This window comes from Erinaceus europaeus, chromosome 2, assembly GCF_950295315.1.
Source record: "Erinaceus europaeus chromosome 2, mEriEur2.1, whole genome shotgun sequence".
Classification (NCBI taxonomy): Eukaryota; Metazoa; Chordata; class Mammalia; order Eulipotyphla; family Erinaceidae; genus Erinaceus; species Erinaceus europaeus.
Genome location: NC_080163.1, coordinates 56,909,946 through 56,929,311, shown reverse-complemented (window position 1 = coordinate 56,929,311; position 19,366 = coordinate 56,909,946). Strand labels below are relative to the sequence as shown.

At 42.4% G+C, this 19,366-nt stretch overlaps 1 protein-coding gene across 2 annotated transcripts in view; it reads left to right on the top strand.

The window, feature by feature from the left end:
- The window catches only part of CSF1R (colony stimulating factor 1 receptor), a 55,696-nt gene that overhangs the window by 13,809 nt on the left and 22,521 nt on the right, over positions 1-19,366 (top strand). For both annotated transcript variants that reach the window (XM_007516400.3, XM_060180953.1), the window contains exons 5-6: positions 30-189; positions 10,589-10,778. In XM_007516400.3, the coding sequence (XP_007516462.2) occupies positions 30-189; positions 10,589-10,778 (350 nt within the window). The remainder of the gene's footprint in view (positions 1-29; positions 190-10,588; positions 10,779-19,366) is intronic.

Here is a 19,366-nt window from a genome sequence, read left to right as displayed (position 1 = left end):
GATCCATTTTCACTTCTTTCTGATTGTAGCTCCTAATCAGTCAGCAAAATGACTACGTTGGTCAGAATTACCAAAAAGTTCTAACCCTGGACCTCAAACACGTGGACTTCCAGCATGCTGGCGACTACTCCTGCGTGGCCTCCAATGTCCTGGGCGTCCGTACCACTTCCATGACCCTCCGGGTCGTAGGTGAGCATCAAGGTGGGGGAGGTAGGGGTGAGGAGGGTGTCTGAGGGGAGTGATAGGTGGGCTGAGGGCAGAGAAGAAGGTCAAGGTCATCTTCACTATATCTCCAGGTCCTGGGTCTGGTGAGAAGCCATGGCCCTGGGTGAATTCAGCTCCTCACAAGTGGTGAAGCAGGACTTCAGATGTTTCTCTATCTCTCTCCCTCCCCTTTCCCCTCTCAATTTCTCTCTATCAAACTTAATATTTTAAAAAGGAAAGAGTGGCTTCAGGGAGCCATGGATTTGTATGCTGGTATTGAGCCCCATAAATAACCCTTGTGGCAATAAAAAATAATAATAACAAAAATAAAAATAATTGTCACCCAGTGATGGTCCTGAGTCCACCAGTTTTCTAGTATAGCACACAGCAGTCTCTCTGTCAATACCTGTGCTGCTCTACCCTTCTGGACATTGTCCCAGGTGCTGAAGACAAATACAATAGGAATAAATATAATTGCACCCATACCATACTCTTGAAGTTTATGCTCAAGGTGGGAGAAGAAAGCCAACAAGAAAGTTAAATTACACACACACACACACACACACACACACACACGGGGGGTAGATAGCATAATGGTTATACAAAGAGACTCTCATACCTGAGGCTCCAAAGTCCCAGGCAAAAATAAAATAAAATAAAAATAAACACACACACACACACACACACACACACGGGGGGGGGGGGTAGATAGCATAATGGTTATACAAAGAGACTCTCATACCTGAGGCTCCAAAGTCCCAGGCAAAAATAAAATAAAATAAAAATAAACACACACACACACACACACACACACACACCAGGTCCAGCAAAATAGCTCACATGCATAGTGTACTATTTTGCCATGAGCCAGACCTGGGTTTGAGTCTGGCCCTTACTGCATTGAAGGAAGCTTAAGTGATGTTTTTATTTTTGTTTTTTTCCTTTCCTCTCTCTGTCCCCAATTTTCATATTTCTAACTGAAAAGGGCATCTTAAAGCAGTGGGGGTTCAGAGATGACAAAAAAAAAAAAGGAATCAAATCAATTCTCACAGTTTGATGGGCAAAATGGAGTGTTCATGGAGAAAGGACTGATGAGGGAGCTGACAGTTGCACAAAGTCAGGGCACTGGTGAAGGAGTGCAAGTGCAGGCGTCTGGGGCCAGAAGCAGGCATGTTCTGGGGCAGGGCCAGGCTCCCTCACACAAAGAAGCATGACATCAGTGTGGCTGGGGTGGGGCGCAAGAGGAAGGATGGCAAAGGATGAGGTCAGAGAGGCAAAGAGGAAGGTGGCCTTGGAATTTTCCTCTCTTTTAAAAAGCATTTATTTATAAAATAGAAATACTGACAAGACCATAGGATAAAAGTACAATTCCACACAATTCCCACCACCAGAAATCCGTGTCCCATCCCCTCCCCTGATAGCTTTCCTATTCTACTCCCTCTGGGAGTATGGACTCAGGGTCATTATGGGGGGTGTGCAGGTGGAAGGTCTGGCTTCTGTAGTTGCTTCCCCACTGAACATGGGCATTGACAGGTGGATCCATACTCCCAGCCTGTCTCTGTCTTTCCCTAGTGGGGCAGGGCTCTGGAGAGTTGGGGCTCCAGGACACATTGGTGGGGTTGTCTGTCCAGTAAAGTCAGGTTGCCATCATGGTAGTATTTGGAACCTGGTGGCTGAAAAAGAGTTAAGATATAAAGCAGAACAAATTATTGACTAATCATAAACTTAAAGACAAGAATATTGCAGATGAAGATTTGGGGTCTCCGTTTTGGAAAAAGTTAGTAGATCTATTTTAGGTATATTCCAAGGGGCCCATGACCCTATTAGTTTTTGCTTGAGCTTGACATCTAACATGCAGGTGACCTAAGGAGAGATGTTGTCAGAGTTGGAAATAGGACTAGAAAGCTGGATCAGGAAAGAGAGTAGCCCCAAATATGGGGAAAGTATGTAAATATTTACTGTAAACCCCATCGATTTGATCTGGGGCCCATAGTCAGCACAGGATCCTATGTAACTTCTACATCCCTATAGGTCTGAGCTGGCATTCTGTGATCATGGCTATGAACATGCCAGGCTGTACTAATTTCAGGACCCATCTTCCTCGGGTAGTAGGTAGAGTATGTTATCCAACCTTCCTTTGGAGAATGGAACATTCCCTACCCTTGTTGATTCTCACTGAGGGCAAGGTCCTATAGGGGCCCACAAAGGGGTCCATTATGTTATTCCTGATGGAGATGACCAGTGACAGTGGTGAGCATGATCTGCTAGAGGTCTAGGCCCACCATGTCTGTGTGGGAATCCCAGGATTCCCTGACCAGGGCCCCAGATGAAGGGGTGGCTTGGTAGTGATAAAAGAGTCATCATTGAAGTATGCCAGTCTCTTGCCCTTACTCAGCTTTTATAATCCTTACTTTGTCTGACAAGTTTAGCTTTGGAGTGATTGAGTGACATGCGTTAGGAGGTAGGTGAGGAGGTTATCTAGGTCTAAGTAGAAACTATTTCACTAGTTATTTTTGGTGTCTTTTTAGGTCTCTCTGCTTGCTTGCTACATTTATTGACTCACTGCAAACTATTGTGTATTTTTGCTTTAAGGTATATGTTTTCCTCTAACTTATGGATACATGTACATATCCCATGGGCCCTGGTCTATATCTAGGTTTTGAGGTTTGTTAAGAAGTGTACCACTCTAAATGGAATTAAGGAATCCTACGAGCTAGGAAAGGTCTCACCAGATTAATGAAACTGGTGGGTTCATATTCCATGCCTGATGTCTCTGGATGCATTCTGAAGTGAAACATGCCAAGGTGTTACTGGGTGGGTTGGGGTCAGCAGATGCAATACCAGTTGGTATGCATTGGGAGAAGCATATAGGAAAGTGAGCCCCACCCTAGAGGTTTCAAGACTGGGAGAAAAAGAGAAAGGTTCCTGATGTCTTAGGGTTTAGGAAGGCAATAGAAAGTTATAGCTATAACAAAATTATTTGGCAAATGGTTTGATTTTGAAAATCTCATTGTTAGGATTTGCTGTGGCATATAAGACCTCACCATAATTTATATCTATATTTAGATCTTATAAAGAAGTTGCTTCTGTTCTCCCTGGTCTAAGCTTTTAGAAGGTGTAATGTGGATTTTTCCTCTTAAGAGATGTGTTAAAAGAGAGAGAGAGAGTTTCCTGAGGTGGAGCAACGAGCAGCAGATTGCTTTCTCTCCTCTCCTCTCCTCTCCCGGATCAACTAGGAATACCAAAGGAGACCACCCGGACCGAAACAAGACAGGACTAGAATGACCACAGGAACCCAGTAAATCACTCGTGAGTACAAACACGCGTGGCTGGTGACAGAGAGGAGAGAGGGACCTAAGGAGAGATTAAGTGACTGCTAACAGTTCAGCAGTTTATCAGTGGAGACACCACCTCCAGTCTGCTCCACAACAAGGGGACAGCTGAAGGGAGGAAAGAACTCCCCAGAGACTCACTAAGTGCAACTCTGAGTCTCCATTGCTACTACCCTCAGAATCTGGAGCAGCAACAGGGAGGGACACCAGGGGACAGAGATCTAACCGGGAAACTCAGGAGAAGACCTATACCTCGGTGGCATAGCTGAGGGGCTGTGAAAGTCTCTTTGCATAACCACTAGATTATCTCTGCCACACCCTGCTTTATCTCTTGGTCAGGAGTCAGTGATTAAGATAAGAAGCCTATTGATAGTTTAAAAGCCCTCAGGCACCCATAGCCTACAGGGAAGAAAAAAAAAGAGGCTTTTACACCACTGAGCTCCAACTCAGGGATTGAAAAAACTGTTAACATATATAAAATGGTTAAAACAACAAGAAAAAATATTGGAGACTCGAACCAGGACAAGAGTCCAGCTAAAACTCCTCCAGAGGGTGAAGCACTAAACAACGAGTTCAACATCCAAACATTAGCTAAGGAAATAATAATAGGAGTGAGTAAAGAATTTGAAAAAATTGTAATCAGAAATGCAGGAACAACAAATGAGAAAATGGAAGAAAATTCTAATTATCTCATGGTTATTAGAGAGCTGAAAGCTGAAATTGCTGAGCTAAGAAGGCAACTAGCTTAACAAGCTAAAACAGTATCAGAGCAAGGCAACAAAATAGATGAATTCCAGAAAGCAGTAGAGGGCAGAGAGAATAGAATCTATGAGGCTGAAAACAGAATTAGCAAGATTGAGGATGAATTAGAGACAACTAAAAAAGAAGTAAGAGATCTCAAAAAGAGATTAAGAGATGCTGAAAACAACAACAGAGTCCTATGGGATGACTTCAAAAGAAACAATATACGCATTATTGGCTTACCAGAGGAAGAAAGTGAAGGGGAGGAAGAAAGCATTCTCCAGGCCATAATAGCTGAAAATTTCTCTAGTCTAGACAACACCAAAGACATAAAGATTCAAGAAGCCCAGAGGGTCCCAAACAGAATTAACCCAGACCTAAAGACACCAAGACATGTCATACTTAGATTGGAAAGGAATAAGGATAAAGAAAGGATCCTCAAGGCTGCAAGAGAAAAACAAAGAGTCACCTACAAAGGAAAACCCATAAGATTAGCAGCAGACTTCTCCATACAAACACTACAGGCCAGAAGAGAATGGCAAGATATCTATCGAGTGCTCAATGAGAAAGGCTTTCAGCCAAGAATACTATATCCTGCTAGACTGTCATTCAGACTAGATGGAAGCATCAAAACCTTCTCAGACAAGCAACAGTTGAAGGAAGAAACCATCACCAAGCCTGCCCTGAAAGAAGTTCTGAAAGGTCTCCTATAAACAACCAGACCACCACAAATAGGACATATATCAAAACACTCTAAAACTCTACAAGAATGGCATTAAAATATCTTCAATCTTTGATATCAATAAATGTCAATGGCCTGAATTCACCTATTAAAAGACACAGAGTAGGAAGATGGATCAGAAAACACAACCCAACAATATGTTGTCTACAGGAAACCCACATAACTCAACAAGACAAACACAGACTTAAAGTGAAAGGATGGAAAACTATCATACAAGCCAATGACCCACAAAAAAAGGGCAGGAACAGCTATTCTCATATCTGACATGATAGACTTTAAAATAGATAAGATTAAAAAAGATAAGAATGGACACTACTTAATGCTCAGAGGATCAGTCAATCAAGAGGACTTAACAATTATTAATATCTATGCACCCAATGAGAAGCCATCTAAATACATCAAACTTCTACTGAAAGAGCTACAGCAATATATTAAATGGACCTACCCTATGACCCTGCAATTCCCCTCCTGGGGATATATCCTAAGGAACCCAACACATCCATCCAAAAAGATCTGTATACACATATGTTCTTGGCAGCACAATTTGTAATAGCCAAAACCTGGAAGCAACCCAGGTGTCCAACAACAGATGAGTGGCTGAGCAAGCTGTGGTATATATACACAATGGAATACTACTCAGCTGTAAAAAATGGTGACTTCACCGTTTTCAGCCGATCTTGGATGGACCTTGAAAAAATCATGTTGAGTGAAACAAGTCAAAAACAGAAGGATGAATATGGGATGATCTCACTCTCAGGCCGAAGTTGAAAAACAAGATTAGAAAAGAAAACACAAGTCGAACCTGAAATGGAATTGGAGTATTACACCAAAGTAAAAGACTCTGGGGTGGGTGGGTGGGTGGGGAGAATACAGGTCCATGAAAAATGATGTATGAAATAGTGGGGGTTGTATTGTTAAATGGGAATTTGGGGAATGTTATGCATGTACAAACTATTGTATTTACTGTTGAATGTAAAGCATTAATTCCCCAATAAAGAAATAAATTATTTTTAAAAAAAAAAGAGAGAAAGAGAGATATGTTGATCTGACTCAGAAGCAACAAAATTTGCTCAAACAAAATTTGGCCCAAAGCAACATGCTTTGGGTGCATTTTTGAGGTCATCCTGTTGAGTGACAAGGCTAAAAGTAAAGGGAGTGATGAGTTAGGCTTTGCAACAGTCCAAGTTGGTGGTGGTTGTGCCATGAGTACAGTGATGACTATGAAGCTGGAGGAAAGTGATTGGAATTTGATTGGATGAGAGGATAGGTGGATGGATAGATGGATGCTACAATAATAGTCCAAATCAGAGGTGATAGTACCATGGGTAGGCTAATAATGATGAAGCTGGTGAGAAGTGGTTGGCGAATGGATGGATGATTGGAAGGATGGATGGATGGATGGATGGATGGATGGATGAATGGATGGATGGATAAGAGGTAAAGGAGAAAAAAAAAGAGGGAAAGGAGAAAATAAAATTCTCTTCCTGGAAGTTTATAGACTATCTGGAGAGAGAGGGCAGCTACTTGAAGGGAGGATGGGTGCAGAAATCAATGCTGATGTGGCATATTGTGAATGAGTAGTCTAGAAGGACAACTGAAAACCAGAGGAGGGAGTGCTCCCTGTGACCTGGAGTGATGGGTGGAGACTACCTGGTGAGGATGTACCTTAAAGAATGAAAACAATCTAAAATAAAATAAAAAGAATGAAAACAATCTAAAGAGTAGAAGGAAAGAAACCAGCTTTCTAGAGGAAGAAATGGCTCAAATAAAGCCTCCAAGGTTGGAATCACCGGTATGGGCTTATGGAACTTTAGGAGACCCAGATGTGTAAACCAATTAAAAAGTGGTAGTGGTGGTGGTGCTGCTGCTGGTGGTGGTAGTGGTGGTGGTGGTGGTGTGTGTGTGTGTGCATGTGTGTGTGTGTGTGTGTGTGTGTGTGTGTGTGTGTGTGTGTGTGCGTGCTTGTGTGTTTAGAGAGAAAGATTATGGCAAGATGAACAGAGGCAGGCTTGATTGAAGAGAGTCTTAACCACTGTGCTGCAGAGTGGAGAAAATGATGATCCATTGGGTGCTTGTAAGCAGCATTATTACAGGGTAGAAGAGTGAATTTTAGGTTTTGTAGAATTGAATAAACAGAGGAGCTTTTAGTTATCAGTTAGTCCAGGCCTTTTCCCAATGTCTTAGGGGTTTTTGTTGTTGTTTACCAGAACCCTGCTCATCTTAGGCTTATGGTGATGCTGGTGACCCAACCTGGACCCCAGAGCCTCAGGATGAGACTTTTTTCATAAACATCATGCTATCTCCTCAGCCTATCTGAGGGTTTCTTCCTTTCCATCTTTCTTTCTCTTTTCTCTCTTATCTATCGATTTATTTATGATGAGAGACAGAGAGAACTAGAGCATTACTTTGGCATATGTAGTGATGGAACTCAGACTCTCATATTTATACCACCTCCTGGCTGGCCCACAGGGATTATTATGAGGGTGTTCCAGAGGCATTTGTGAGTTGTGGAGAGGTTTTGGGAGTTTCTGCTACATGACTTTTGTCTGAGATTCAAACAGGTCAGCTTGATTTTATTTCATACATGTTTAATTAGAATAAATCAACCTTGAATCTTTTAGGTAAAGGCAACAGAAACCAATTCAAACTAGCCTAATTAAAAGAGAGGATTTTATAGCAAAAACAAAAACAGCATCGACAACAAAGCTGCAGGCATAGTTGGATCCAGGTATTCAGATCATGTGGGCAAGATTCTGTTCTTCCCCAGCTTTCAGCTCTGTATTCCCTGTGGGCCTTGTGCTCGAGCTTTTTTTTGCCCTGCAGTGACTCTATTGCCACAGACTTGAATGAGGATGTCTCTCCCCTCCCCCCGACGAATCCTATCAGAAGTCGTGGAAAGGAGTATCATGGACTTACGTGCTTTCCCCCTAACCAATTACTGATTATCTGACCTGGTCACATGTCTGCTTGAGAGCTGGATAAGGAAAGCACACTGAACTATTTATTGCCAGAAGGGAGAGTGGGTGGGGAACGGCAGGAGTGGGGGAGCACATTTCTATTTCTAAGATGTATTTGCTTGGGATTGAACAGAACCCAGATGGGTAGAACACATATGTTATCATGTTCAAAGATCTGAGTTCAAGTCCCCAGTCCCCACTTGCAGAAAGAAAGCTTCAGAAGCAGTGTATCAGTGCTACATGTGACTCTCTAATTTCTCTCCCCCTTTGTCTCCCTTTCCTTCTCAATTTCTCTGTCTCTATAAAAAAATAGATCTGTTGGAGCCAGGCAGTGGCTCATCTGGTTAATCACACACATTACAGTGTACAAGGACCTAAGTTTAAGCCCCTGGTCCCCACCTGCGGGGGGAAGCTTCGTGAAGGGTGAAATAAGGCTGCAGATGTCGCTGACTCTTTCTCTAGCTCCTCCTTTCTCCTCTGCTTCTCTCTGTTCCTATCTAATAAATAAATAAATAAATATTAAAAGAATAGAAAAGAAAAATGAAGAGACAGACAGAGACAGAGATACAGCAGGAGAGAAGGATATAACGGCATCAAAGCTTTTCCCAGGGCTCTGAGATCCATGCTAGTTCCTTGGTCCTGTGTCCGACAAAGTAGTTGCCTTCCCAGCTGAGCCATTTTACCAACTCCCTCTCTCTTTTAGAACATTTTATTTATTTATTTATTTATTTATTTGTTTGTTTATTATTTAAGAGAGGGATAGGAGGAGAGAGAAAGAACCAGTCATCACTGTGATACATGTGCTTCTAGGGATCGAACTCAAGACCTCATGCTTGAGAGTCCAACACTTTATCTGCTGCACTACTTCCCAAACTACACAATTCTCTCTCCATCTCTCTCTCTGTCTCTCTCCCTTTCTACCTCTCTCTCTCCCTCTCTCTGTCTCTCTCCTCTCTCTCTTTTTCACTGCTGATTTTTTCTTCCAAAAAGTTATATTACAGGTACATTCAATTTCTCCATTATACAAAGGAGGTTGAGTCACCAAGAAGGGTAAAACATGCCTACGTCCTCACAGGAACTCAGAGAAAGGAAGAGTTTGGAGGGAGACCGAGGCTTCTGTGGTGGATGGTGGGAGAAGAGACATCAAGGGCAGGTTTTCTTGGGAGTGAATGGGGACCGTAGGGCTGGCACATAGTAGGTACTCAGGGAGAGGTCAGTAGAAAGACTGGATTGATGAATCAAACCAGGATGCCTTCTTGCTACTACAGCAAGTCCTCACTTAGTGACTCACTTGTTTATTGACAGCTTGCAGTTATAACCTGCTCTCTGAATCAGTGTTGTGGCATTGACATAGGAAAATTTTGTCACAGAAGATGGCAGCCCAGCCACTCAGCTTCCAGCATCTCATCTCTCATCCCTCTTTCAGTTTCAGTCTCAGTCCCAAAGCTGGTCTGTGCCCACCATGCTCATCTTTATCTATTTGTCTTTTATCTATTTCTGCTCCATGGTGCACCCTACAGTACATTTATTTCCATCAGTTTTTATTCTAATACTACATATAGTGCATGACCAAGTAAACGTTGCAGCTATATTGTGAAAGCTTCAGGGGAGGGGCACCAAACTGTGGTGGAGGGTGTGGTCATTCATGACACACCAGATATGGATATGAAAATTAGACCCTGAAATTTTAGAATTTAATGAGAACACTGATAAAAAAATGAAGAGATAAATAAAATAAGAACTATGACTAAAAATAAATACACAATAAAATATAGTAAGGGGCCAGGCAGTGCCATACCTGGCAGAACAAACATATAACCATTTTCAAGGACCAGGCCCCCACATGGGGAAACTTCAAGAGTGGTGAAGCAGTGTTGCAAGTATCTATCTATCTATCACTCCTTTCCCTCTCAAATTTCTCTCTGTTCATGTCAAAAAAAAAAGAAAGAAAGAAGAAAGAAAGAAAGAAAGAAAGAAAGAAAGAAAGAAAGAAAGAAAGAAAGAAAAGAAAATAATGGCCACTAGAAGTGATGGATTCATTGTGCAGGAACTGATCCCTAGCTGTAACCCTGGTGGGTTTATCTGTTTCATTTATAAAGGGGGCAGGTGGTAGTGCACTTGGTTGAGCTCACACATTACCATGTGCAAAGATCTGGGTACAAGCTCCCAGCCCCCACCTGATGAGGGAAGCTTCATCAGCAGTGAAGCAGTGCTACAGGTTTCTCTTTTTCTCTTTCCCTTTCTGTCTTCCACTCCCTTAACTATTTCTCTCTGTCCTGTCAAATAAAAAAAAAATTTTAAAAAGAACAAAAGTGGTCTCCCAGAGCAATGGATACGTGCAAGCACCAAGCCCCAGCAATAACCCTGGTGGCAATAAAAAGATGTTACAAAGGATACAAAGGTGATGAGAAACTAAAGATGGCAAAAAAAGAAAAAGAAAGAAACGAAGAAAGAGAGAGACTACTGATAGAGTACACTGTGGTTGAGATACTAGATTGGGGTGGCTCCTCTTTTACTGGCAACTTCATTTATCAAAAGAATTTCAGGGACGGAATTCATTGCTAGCGAGGACCACCTGGACTGAGCACTAACACTCTATGCTTGCTCTCCAGAGAGTGCCTATGTGAACTTGACCTCTGAGCAGAACCTTCTCCAGGAGGTGATGGTAGGGGAGGCACTGGAGCTCACAGTCAACGTGGAGGCCTACCCAAGACTGCAAGCTTTCAACTGGACCTACATGGGGCCATTCTCGGACCACCATCCCAATCTCGAGTCTGTCACCACAAACAAGACCCCCTACAGGTACTGCCTGTCACCTCCCATCAGCACAGCCCCACAGTGGGGAGAGGACTGTTGCTGCTACAGCAAATTGGGGTCCTTGGGTTATGCCTCAAACTTTTTTTTATTTAAGAAAGGATTAATTAACAAAACCATAGGGTAGGAGGGGTACAACTCCACACAATTCCCACCACCCAACCTCCATATCCCAATCCCCTCCCCTGATAGCTTTCCCATTCTCCATCCCTCTGGGAGCATGGACCCAGGGTCATTGTGGGTTGCAGAAGGTAGAAGGTCTGGCTTCTGTTAATGCTTCCTCTCAAACTTATTTTTGTGGCCTTGAGCATGTCCCGCCCTTCTCCTGGGTCTCACTTTCCCCCAACCATGTAGAATCTCAATCAGTCATCAGCGTTTAATTTTTTTTACTCTGATTTTTTTTATTGGGGAAATAATGTTTTACATTCAATAGTAAGTACAATAGTTTGTACATACATAACATTCCCCAGTTTCCATATATCAATATAACCCCCACTAGGTCCTCTGAATCCTTCTTGGACCTGTATTCTCCCCGCCCACCCACCCCAGAGTCTTTTACTTTGGTGCAATACGCCAATTCCATTTGAGGTTCTACTTGTGTTTTCTTTCCTGATCTTGTTTTTCAACTTCTGCCTGAGAGTGAGATCATCCCATATTCATCCTTCTGCTTCTGACTTATTTCACTTAACATGAATTTTTCAAGGTCTATCCAAGATTGGCTAAAAACAGTGAAGTCAGCATTTTTTACAGCTGAGTAGTATTCCACTGTGTATATATACCACAACTTGCCCAGTCACTCATCTGTTGTTGGATACCTGGGTTGCTTCCAGGTTTTGGCTATTACAAATTGTGCAGCCAAGAACATATGTGTACACAGATCTTTTTGGATGGATATGTTGGGTTCCTTAGGATATATCCCCAGGAGAGGAATTGCAGGATCATAGGGTAGGTCCATTTCTAGCCTTCTGAGAGTTCTCCAGACTGTTCTCCACAGAGGTTGGACCAATGAACATTCCCACCAGCAGTGTAGGAGGGTTCCTTTGACCCCACACCCTCTCCAGAATTTGTTGCTGTTACCTTTTCTGATGTATGACATTCTCACAGGAGTGAAGTCGTATCTCGTTGTCTTTATTTGCATTTCTCTGACAATCAGAGACTTGGAGCATTTTTTCATGTGTTTCTCGGCCTTTTGGATTTCTTCAGTGGTGAATATTCTGTCCATGTCCTCCCCCCATTTTTGGATGGGGTTATTTGTTGTCTTGTTGTTGAGTTTGGCAAGCTCTTTATATATGTTGGTCATTAAACTCTTTTTTTAATTTTTTATTTAAGAAAGGATTAATTAACAAAACCATAGGGTAGGAGGGGTACAACTCCACACAATTCCCACCACCCAATCTCCATATCCCACCCCCTCCCCTGATAGCTTTCCCATTCTCTATCCCTCTGGGAGCATGGACCCAGGGTCATTGAGGGTTGCAGAAGGTAGAAGGTCTGGCTTCTGTAATTGCTTCCCCGCTGAACATGGGCGTTGACACTGGTCAGTCCATACTCCCAGTCTGCCTCTCTCTTTCCCTAGTAAGGTGTGTCTCTGGGGAAGCTGAGCTCCAGGACACATTGGTGGGGTCTTCAATCCAGGGAAGCCTGGCCAGCATCCTGATGGCATCTGGAACCTGGTGACTGAAAAGAGAGTTAACATACGAAGCCAAACAAATTGTTGAGCAATCATGGACCCAAAGCTTGGAATAGTGGAGAGGAAGTGTTAGGGAGGTACTCACTGCAAACTCTAGTGTACTTCTGCTTTCAGGTATATATTTTGCAGTAGTTTATAGATACATGTGAAGATATGCTCTCTCTCACAGAAACTGGTGTATATCTAGGTTTTGGGACTTTGTTAGAAAGTGAACCACCTGAGATGAAATTAGAGTATACTATGAAAGGAAAGGTCTCACCTGAGTAATGAAGCTGGAGGGTTGTCATTCCACATGTGAAGTCTCTGGACACAGTCTGAAGTGAAGCATGTTGAGGTGGCAATCGTTGCGTTGGTTAGGTTGTGATCGGTGGAAGATACAGATGAGTATGGGATGATCCCACTCATCAACAGAAGTTAACTAAGAATATCTGAAAGGGAAACTAAAAGCAGGACCTGACCAAATTGTAAATAGGGCACCAAAGTAAAAACCCTGTGGTGAGGGGTAGACATGCAGCTTCCTGGGACAGTGGGGGGCGGGAGTGGGTAGGAGGGATGGGTCACAGTCTTTTGGTGGTGGGAATGGTGTTTATGTACACTCCTAGCAAAATGTAGACATATAAATCAGTAGTTAATTAATATGAGAGGGGGAAAATACGAGAGGGGGAAAATCAATTGTATGTCTCAAAGTTTTTCAAAACACAAACTTAATCTTTTAATATATAGGCTGTGTATTTGATATGTGGACTCTCTCAAAAGCCTAGACCAAGTAGATCAGAAGCATCCAATAGCACAGCTATATACAAGATACTGGGTACTGTACAGCAAACCCTAACAAAAGGACTTTTCAAAGTTAACCCAATTACCAAATAATGTGATGATAACATTAACTATTGATTGTCTTTTTGAACCCTAAGACAGCAGGAACCTCACATCTCCACTATAGAACCCGTACTTCCCCCAGTCCTGGAACCCTTAGGCCCACTTTCCCGTATGGTTATTAAACTCTTATCTGATGTATGGCATGTAAAGGTCTTCTCCCATTCTGTGAGGGGTCTCTTGGTTTGGGTAGTGGTTCTTTTGTTGTGAAGAAGCTTTTTAACTTGATGTAGTCCCATAGGTTTATACTTGCCTTATTCTTCTTTGTAATTGGACTCGTTTCACTGAAGATGTCTTTAAAATTTATGTGGAAAAGAGTTCTGCCAATATTTTCTTCTAAGTATCTGATAGTTTCTGGTCTAACATCCAAGTCCTTGATCCACTTGGAATTTACTTTTGTATTTGGTGAAATACAATGATTCAGTTTCATTCTTCTGCATGTTTCAACCCATTGTTTCCAACACCATTTGTTGAAGAGACTCTGCTTTCCCCATTTAATAGTCTGGGCCCCTTTGTCAAAGATTAGATGTCCATAGGTGTGGGTAATTTTTTTAAATTATCCATTTATGAAAAAAAGAACCAGCATCACTTTGGCATATGCAGTGCTGGGGGTTGAACTCAGAACCTCATGTTTGAGAATGTCTTTTTTTTCTCATGTCTATTTTTCTAACACAGATTTTATTTGTATATTTATTAATATGAGAGATAAAAGGAGAGAGACAAAGAGAACTAGACATCACTCTGGTATATGTGCTTCTGGGGTTTGAACTAGAGATCTTATGTCTGAGAGTCCTGCACTTTATCCACTGTACCACCTCCCAAATCACATAAAAGTCCAATGCCTTATCCACTGTACCATTTCCAGGGCTACACTAGTCTTTAGGTGTAACTCAGATTGGCTTATCCCTCAGTCCCACACCTTAGAGAATTGCATATCCTCCTCAATATTTCTACCATTTGGGGAGGGCTGGTCAGAGTCCTGCTTACCCCACTGACATTTTAGAAGTTGTACTGTCTTATCTTATTGTGGATTATCTCTCTTTTTTTTTACATATGTTCTTTTTTTAATAGTTTTTATTTATAAAAAGGAAACACTGACAAGAACCATAGGATAAGAGGGGTATAACTCCACACAATTCCCACCACCAGAACTCTGTATCCCATCCCCTCCCCTGATAGCTTTCCTATTCTTTATCCCTCTGGGAATATGGACCCAGAGTCATTATGGAGTGCATAAGGTGGAAAGTCTGGCTTCTGTAATTGCTTCCCCGCTGAACATGGGCATTGACTCCCAGCCTCTCTCTCTCTCTCTTTCCCTAGTGGGGCAGAGCTCTGGGGAGGTGGGGCTCTAGGACACATTGGTGGGGTCATCTGCCCAGGAAAGTCCAGTTGGCATCACAGTAGCATCTGGAACCTGGTGGATGAAAGAAGAGTTAAGCCAAACAAATTGTTGACTAATCATGAATCTAAAGGCTGGATTAGTTCAGATGAAGATTTGGGGTCTCTGTTTTGTAGATAGTTAGCCTATTTTAGGTGTATCCCAAAGGGCCCATGACTATGCTAGTGTTTTTGTTTCTTTGTTTGTTTTGAGCCTGACACCTGATATGTAGGTGAACCCAAGTTATTGTCTGGGGAGATGGTGTCATGGCTGGAAGAAGGACCAGAAAGCTGGATCAGGGAATAGAGTAGCTCCCAAATATGGGAAAGGTGTATAAATATTGTTGACTATAAATCCCACGGATTTGATGTGATCTGGGGCCCATATTCAGCTTAGGAATCTGTGTGACCTCTGCATCCCTGTAGATCTGAGCTCACATTCTGTGGTCATGAGTAGTAACATTCCAAGCTGCCCCAGTTTCAGAACCCATCTTCCTCAGGTGGAAGATAGAGTATGTTGTCCAGCCTCCCTTTGGAGGATGGAACATTCTCTGCCGTGGTTGATCCATGTTGAGGGCAAGGTCATATGGGGGCCAACAGAGGGGTCTATTGTGTTGTTCCTGATAGAGATGACTGGTAACATTGAGAAGAGGTATTTATTTGAGGTCTAGGCCCATCATGTCTGTTTAGGAATCTCAGGACTCCCCAACTGGGGCCCTAGCTTATGGGGTGGCCTGATAGTGATAAAGAGTCATCATTAAAGTATTCCAGTCTCTTGTCCTTATTCAGCTTTTGTAGTCCTTACTTTGATACGATTAGATTTGAAGTGACTGAGGGAAGTGTAATAGGAAGTAGTTGAGTAGGGTATCTAAGTCTAGGTAGACACTACTTCATTAGGAACTTTATGGTGTCTTTTTAGGTCTTTCCTTCCCTTCTCTCTCCCTTCATCTTTCTTTTCTTTTCCTTTTCTTCCATTTCTCTCTCTCTTTCTTTCTCTCTTTCTTTCTTTCTCCTCTCTCTTCCTTCTTTTTTCCCTTCCTTCCCTCATTTCCCTCTTCCTCCCTCCCTCCCTTCCTTCATCCTTCCTTTCTCTCTTCCTTCTTTCATTCATTCATTCATTCATTTGTTCTTTCTTTCTTTCTTTCCCTCTTTCTTTCTTTCTTTCTTTCTTTCTTTCTTTCTTTCTTTCTTTTTTTCTTTCTTTCTTTCTCTTACCAGAGCACTGCTCAGCTCTGGCTTATAATGGTGCTGTGTACTGAACCTGGGTCTTTGGAGCCTCGGTCATGAAAATCTTTTGTATAATGATTATCTTGTATCCCTAACTTGTTTGCTTTAATTTTTTTTTTAAGACTTGGGATGGTTTCATGATTTTCAGGCCACTTTTTCATTCACATAGAATGGCAGAGATAGAAAGAGAGAGAGAGAGAGAGAGAGAGAGAGAGAGAGAGAGAAAGGGAAACCATGGCACCACAGTTTCCGCCCATGTGGGGCTGAGGAGGCTCAATGAAGGGCTAAAATATGGCAAGGCGTGCACCCTACTTGGTAAGCTATCTCTTCAACTCCTGTGTTACACTTCTTTTAAGCTATATTTTGTAATGTGTCCATAATGAATATGTATTGGTTAGGTTAAAAAAAAAGCTTTAAAAAAGATGAATCTATTTCTACATTAGAGAGAGGAGACAGGGAGAACCAGATTGAGTTTGGGGCCTCATGCTTGAGAGTCCAGTGCTCTAGCCACTATGCTACCTCCCAGTCTATAATAAATCAGTCTTTAAAAATAAGTCAGTGACTGGGAAAATAGCTCAAACTATTGTAAAGCACAGAACTTGCATGTTTAAGGGCCTCCACTGAGGTCTCTTTTCTCACCCTCCTCTCCACCTCACACAAAATAAACAAATATTTGAGGGCTGGTATAATAGCTCACCTGTATAGCACGCCTGCTCTGTCATGCATATGACTCAGGCTTGAGCTTAGTCCCCTCCACACTGGAGGAACCTTCTGTGCTATGGTCTCTTTTCCTCTCTCTACCTCTTCCTCTGTCTCTCTCCCTCTAGCTGGGAAAGTCAGTCTAGAGGTGTAAAGAATAAGTGATGACAAAAAAAAAAAAAAAAAAACCTTTAAAAAGTAAAATAAATTTTAACAAGCAACCAGATCTCCCTTGAAAAATGCTGTAGCCATGACTAGATGAAAGCCTGTAAGGCAGGTAGATAGCATAATGTTTATGCAAAGAAAATGGATGCCTTGGGGCTGCGTGGTGGCACAACTGATTGAGTGCACATGTTACAGTGCTCAAGGACCCAGGTTCGAGCCCCTGGTTCCCACCTGTAGGGGGAAAGCTTTGCAAGTGGTGAAGCAGGACTGCAGGTCTCTCTCTCGCCATCTCCCCCCCCCCCATCTCTGGGGGACTTCTTTCTCTCCTTTTCTCCACCATCGTGGTGGCAGACTTGTCTTCCCACAAGACTTTCAGAAGCAAGCGCTTCCTGGCTAAAAAGCAGAAGCAGAACTGTCTCATTCCACAGTGGATTCAGATGAAAACCAGAAATGGGAGTCGGGCGGTAGTGCAGCAGGTTATGCGCACATGGCACAAAGCACAAGGACCGGCGTAAGGATCCTGGTCCCAGCCTCCGGCTCCCCACCTGTAGGGGAGTCACTTCACAGGCGGTGAAGCAGGTCTGCAGGTGTCTGTCTTTCTCTCCCCCTCTCTGTCTTCCCCTTCTCTCTCCATTTCCCTCTGTCCTATCCAACAACAACAACATCAATAACAACAACAACAATCACTACAACAGTAAAACAACAAGGGCAACAAAAGGGAATAAATAAATAAATATTTAAAAAAGAAGAAGAGAATTCTAAAAGGAAGGAAGGAAGGAAGGAAGGAAGGAAGGGAGGCAAAAAGGAAAAATAAAACTGGTAATAAGATCAGGTACAACTCCAAGAGGACACACTGGAGAAGAACACAACTGGGTCTATAAGGATTCCTCTAAGATGCACACAGATTTATGCTGGGATAGACCACAAAAAGAACAAAGCACTTTTGTCTTGCACACTTGATTAGGAACCCACTCAGCCTTGTATCTCTTCCTGTTTCCTGACTCAGTAATAAATATGTGAGCTGTTTGGGAAAAGAAAGAAAGAAAGAAAGAAAGAAAGAAAGAAAGAAAGAAAGAAAGAAAGGAAGAAAGGAAGGAAGGAAGGAAGGAAGGAAGGAAGGAAGGAAGGAAGGAAGGAAGGAAGAAAGAGAGGGAGGAAGGAAGGAAGGAAGGAAGGAAGGAAGAAAGAAAGAAAGAAAGAAAGAAAGAAAGAAAGAAAGAAAGAAAGAAAAGAAGGAAGAAGAGAAAGGAAAACAAATACCTGGAATCAGTCAGCAATAAACTTGTGTTGCGCCCATGTGCTTCCAGACCTGAGTGATGCAAGTCTCCATTAATAAGTACTTACCATGAGTCAGACTCAGTATCAAGCACTCTGAATACATCTCCTTTTAGTTCTTAGGCCAGGTTTGTGAAGTAATCACCATCAGCATCTCCCATACATAAAGGCAAAAATGAAGGGTCAGCAAGGTTGAGTCCTTGCTTAAGGTCACATGATTAAGAAGTGACAGCACTGGAGCCAGGCAGTGGTGCATCCAGTCCAACACACATGCCGCTAAGTTGGAGAACCTGACTTCAAGTTCCCGGTCCCCATCTGCAGGGAGGGCAGCTTCACAAGTGAAGCAGGGTTGCATTTGTTTCTCTGTCTCTCTCCCTCTCTTCCTCCACCTCCCCTCTCAATTTTTTCCTGTACTATCAAATAAAATTTTTAAATATTGCAGATGAAGATTTGGGGTCTGCATTTTGAAGATAGCTAGTAGGCCTATTTTAATTATATTCCAAAGGGCCCATGACTATACTAGTTTTTTTTCGTGAGCCTGACATCTGATGTGCAGGTGGATCCAACTTATTGCCTGGGGGAGATGATGTCATGGCTGGAAAAAAGGCCAGAAAGCTGGATCAGAGAAAGCAGTGACAGAAGCCAGACCTTCCACCGTCTGCACCCCATAATGACCCTGGGTCCATACACCCAGAGGGTTAAAGAACAGGAAAGCTATCGTGGTCCGGGAGGTGGCGCAGTGGCTATGGAACTAAACTCTCAAGCATGAGGTCCTGAGTTCAATCCCTGGCAGCACATGTACCAGAGTGATGTCTGGCTCTTTCTCTCTCTACTCTTATCTTTCTCATTAATAAATAAATAAGTAAATAAATAAATAGGAAAGCTATCAGGAGAGGGATGGGATACGGCGTTCTGGTGGTGGGAATTGTGTGGAGTTGTACCCCTCTTACTGTATGGTTTTGTTCTTTTTATAAATAAAATTAAAATTAAATAAAGATAAAAAGTGTAAAAAAATTTTAAATAAAGAAAAAACAATAGTAAAAAGAAAAAAATGATTGCACTATGGGCTGGCACAGGGATTAGATAGCTGGACTTTTGTAGCATAAGGTGCTGAATTCTATCTCCATCATCACATATGGCTAACTGATGCTCTGGCTCTCTGCCCTTTGTAATAAATAGGTGAATGAATGAATAAACAAATAAATCTAAGAAAGGAAGGAAGGGAAGAAGGGCAACACTGGGACTTGAACCTTAGTCCCTTGAGCAC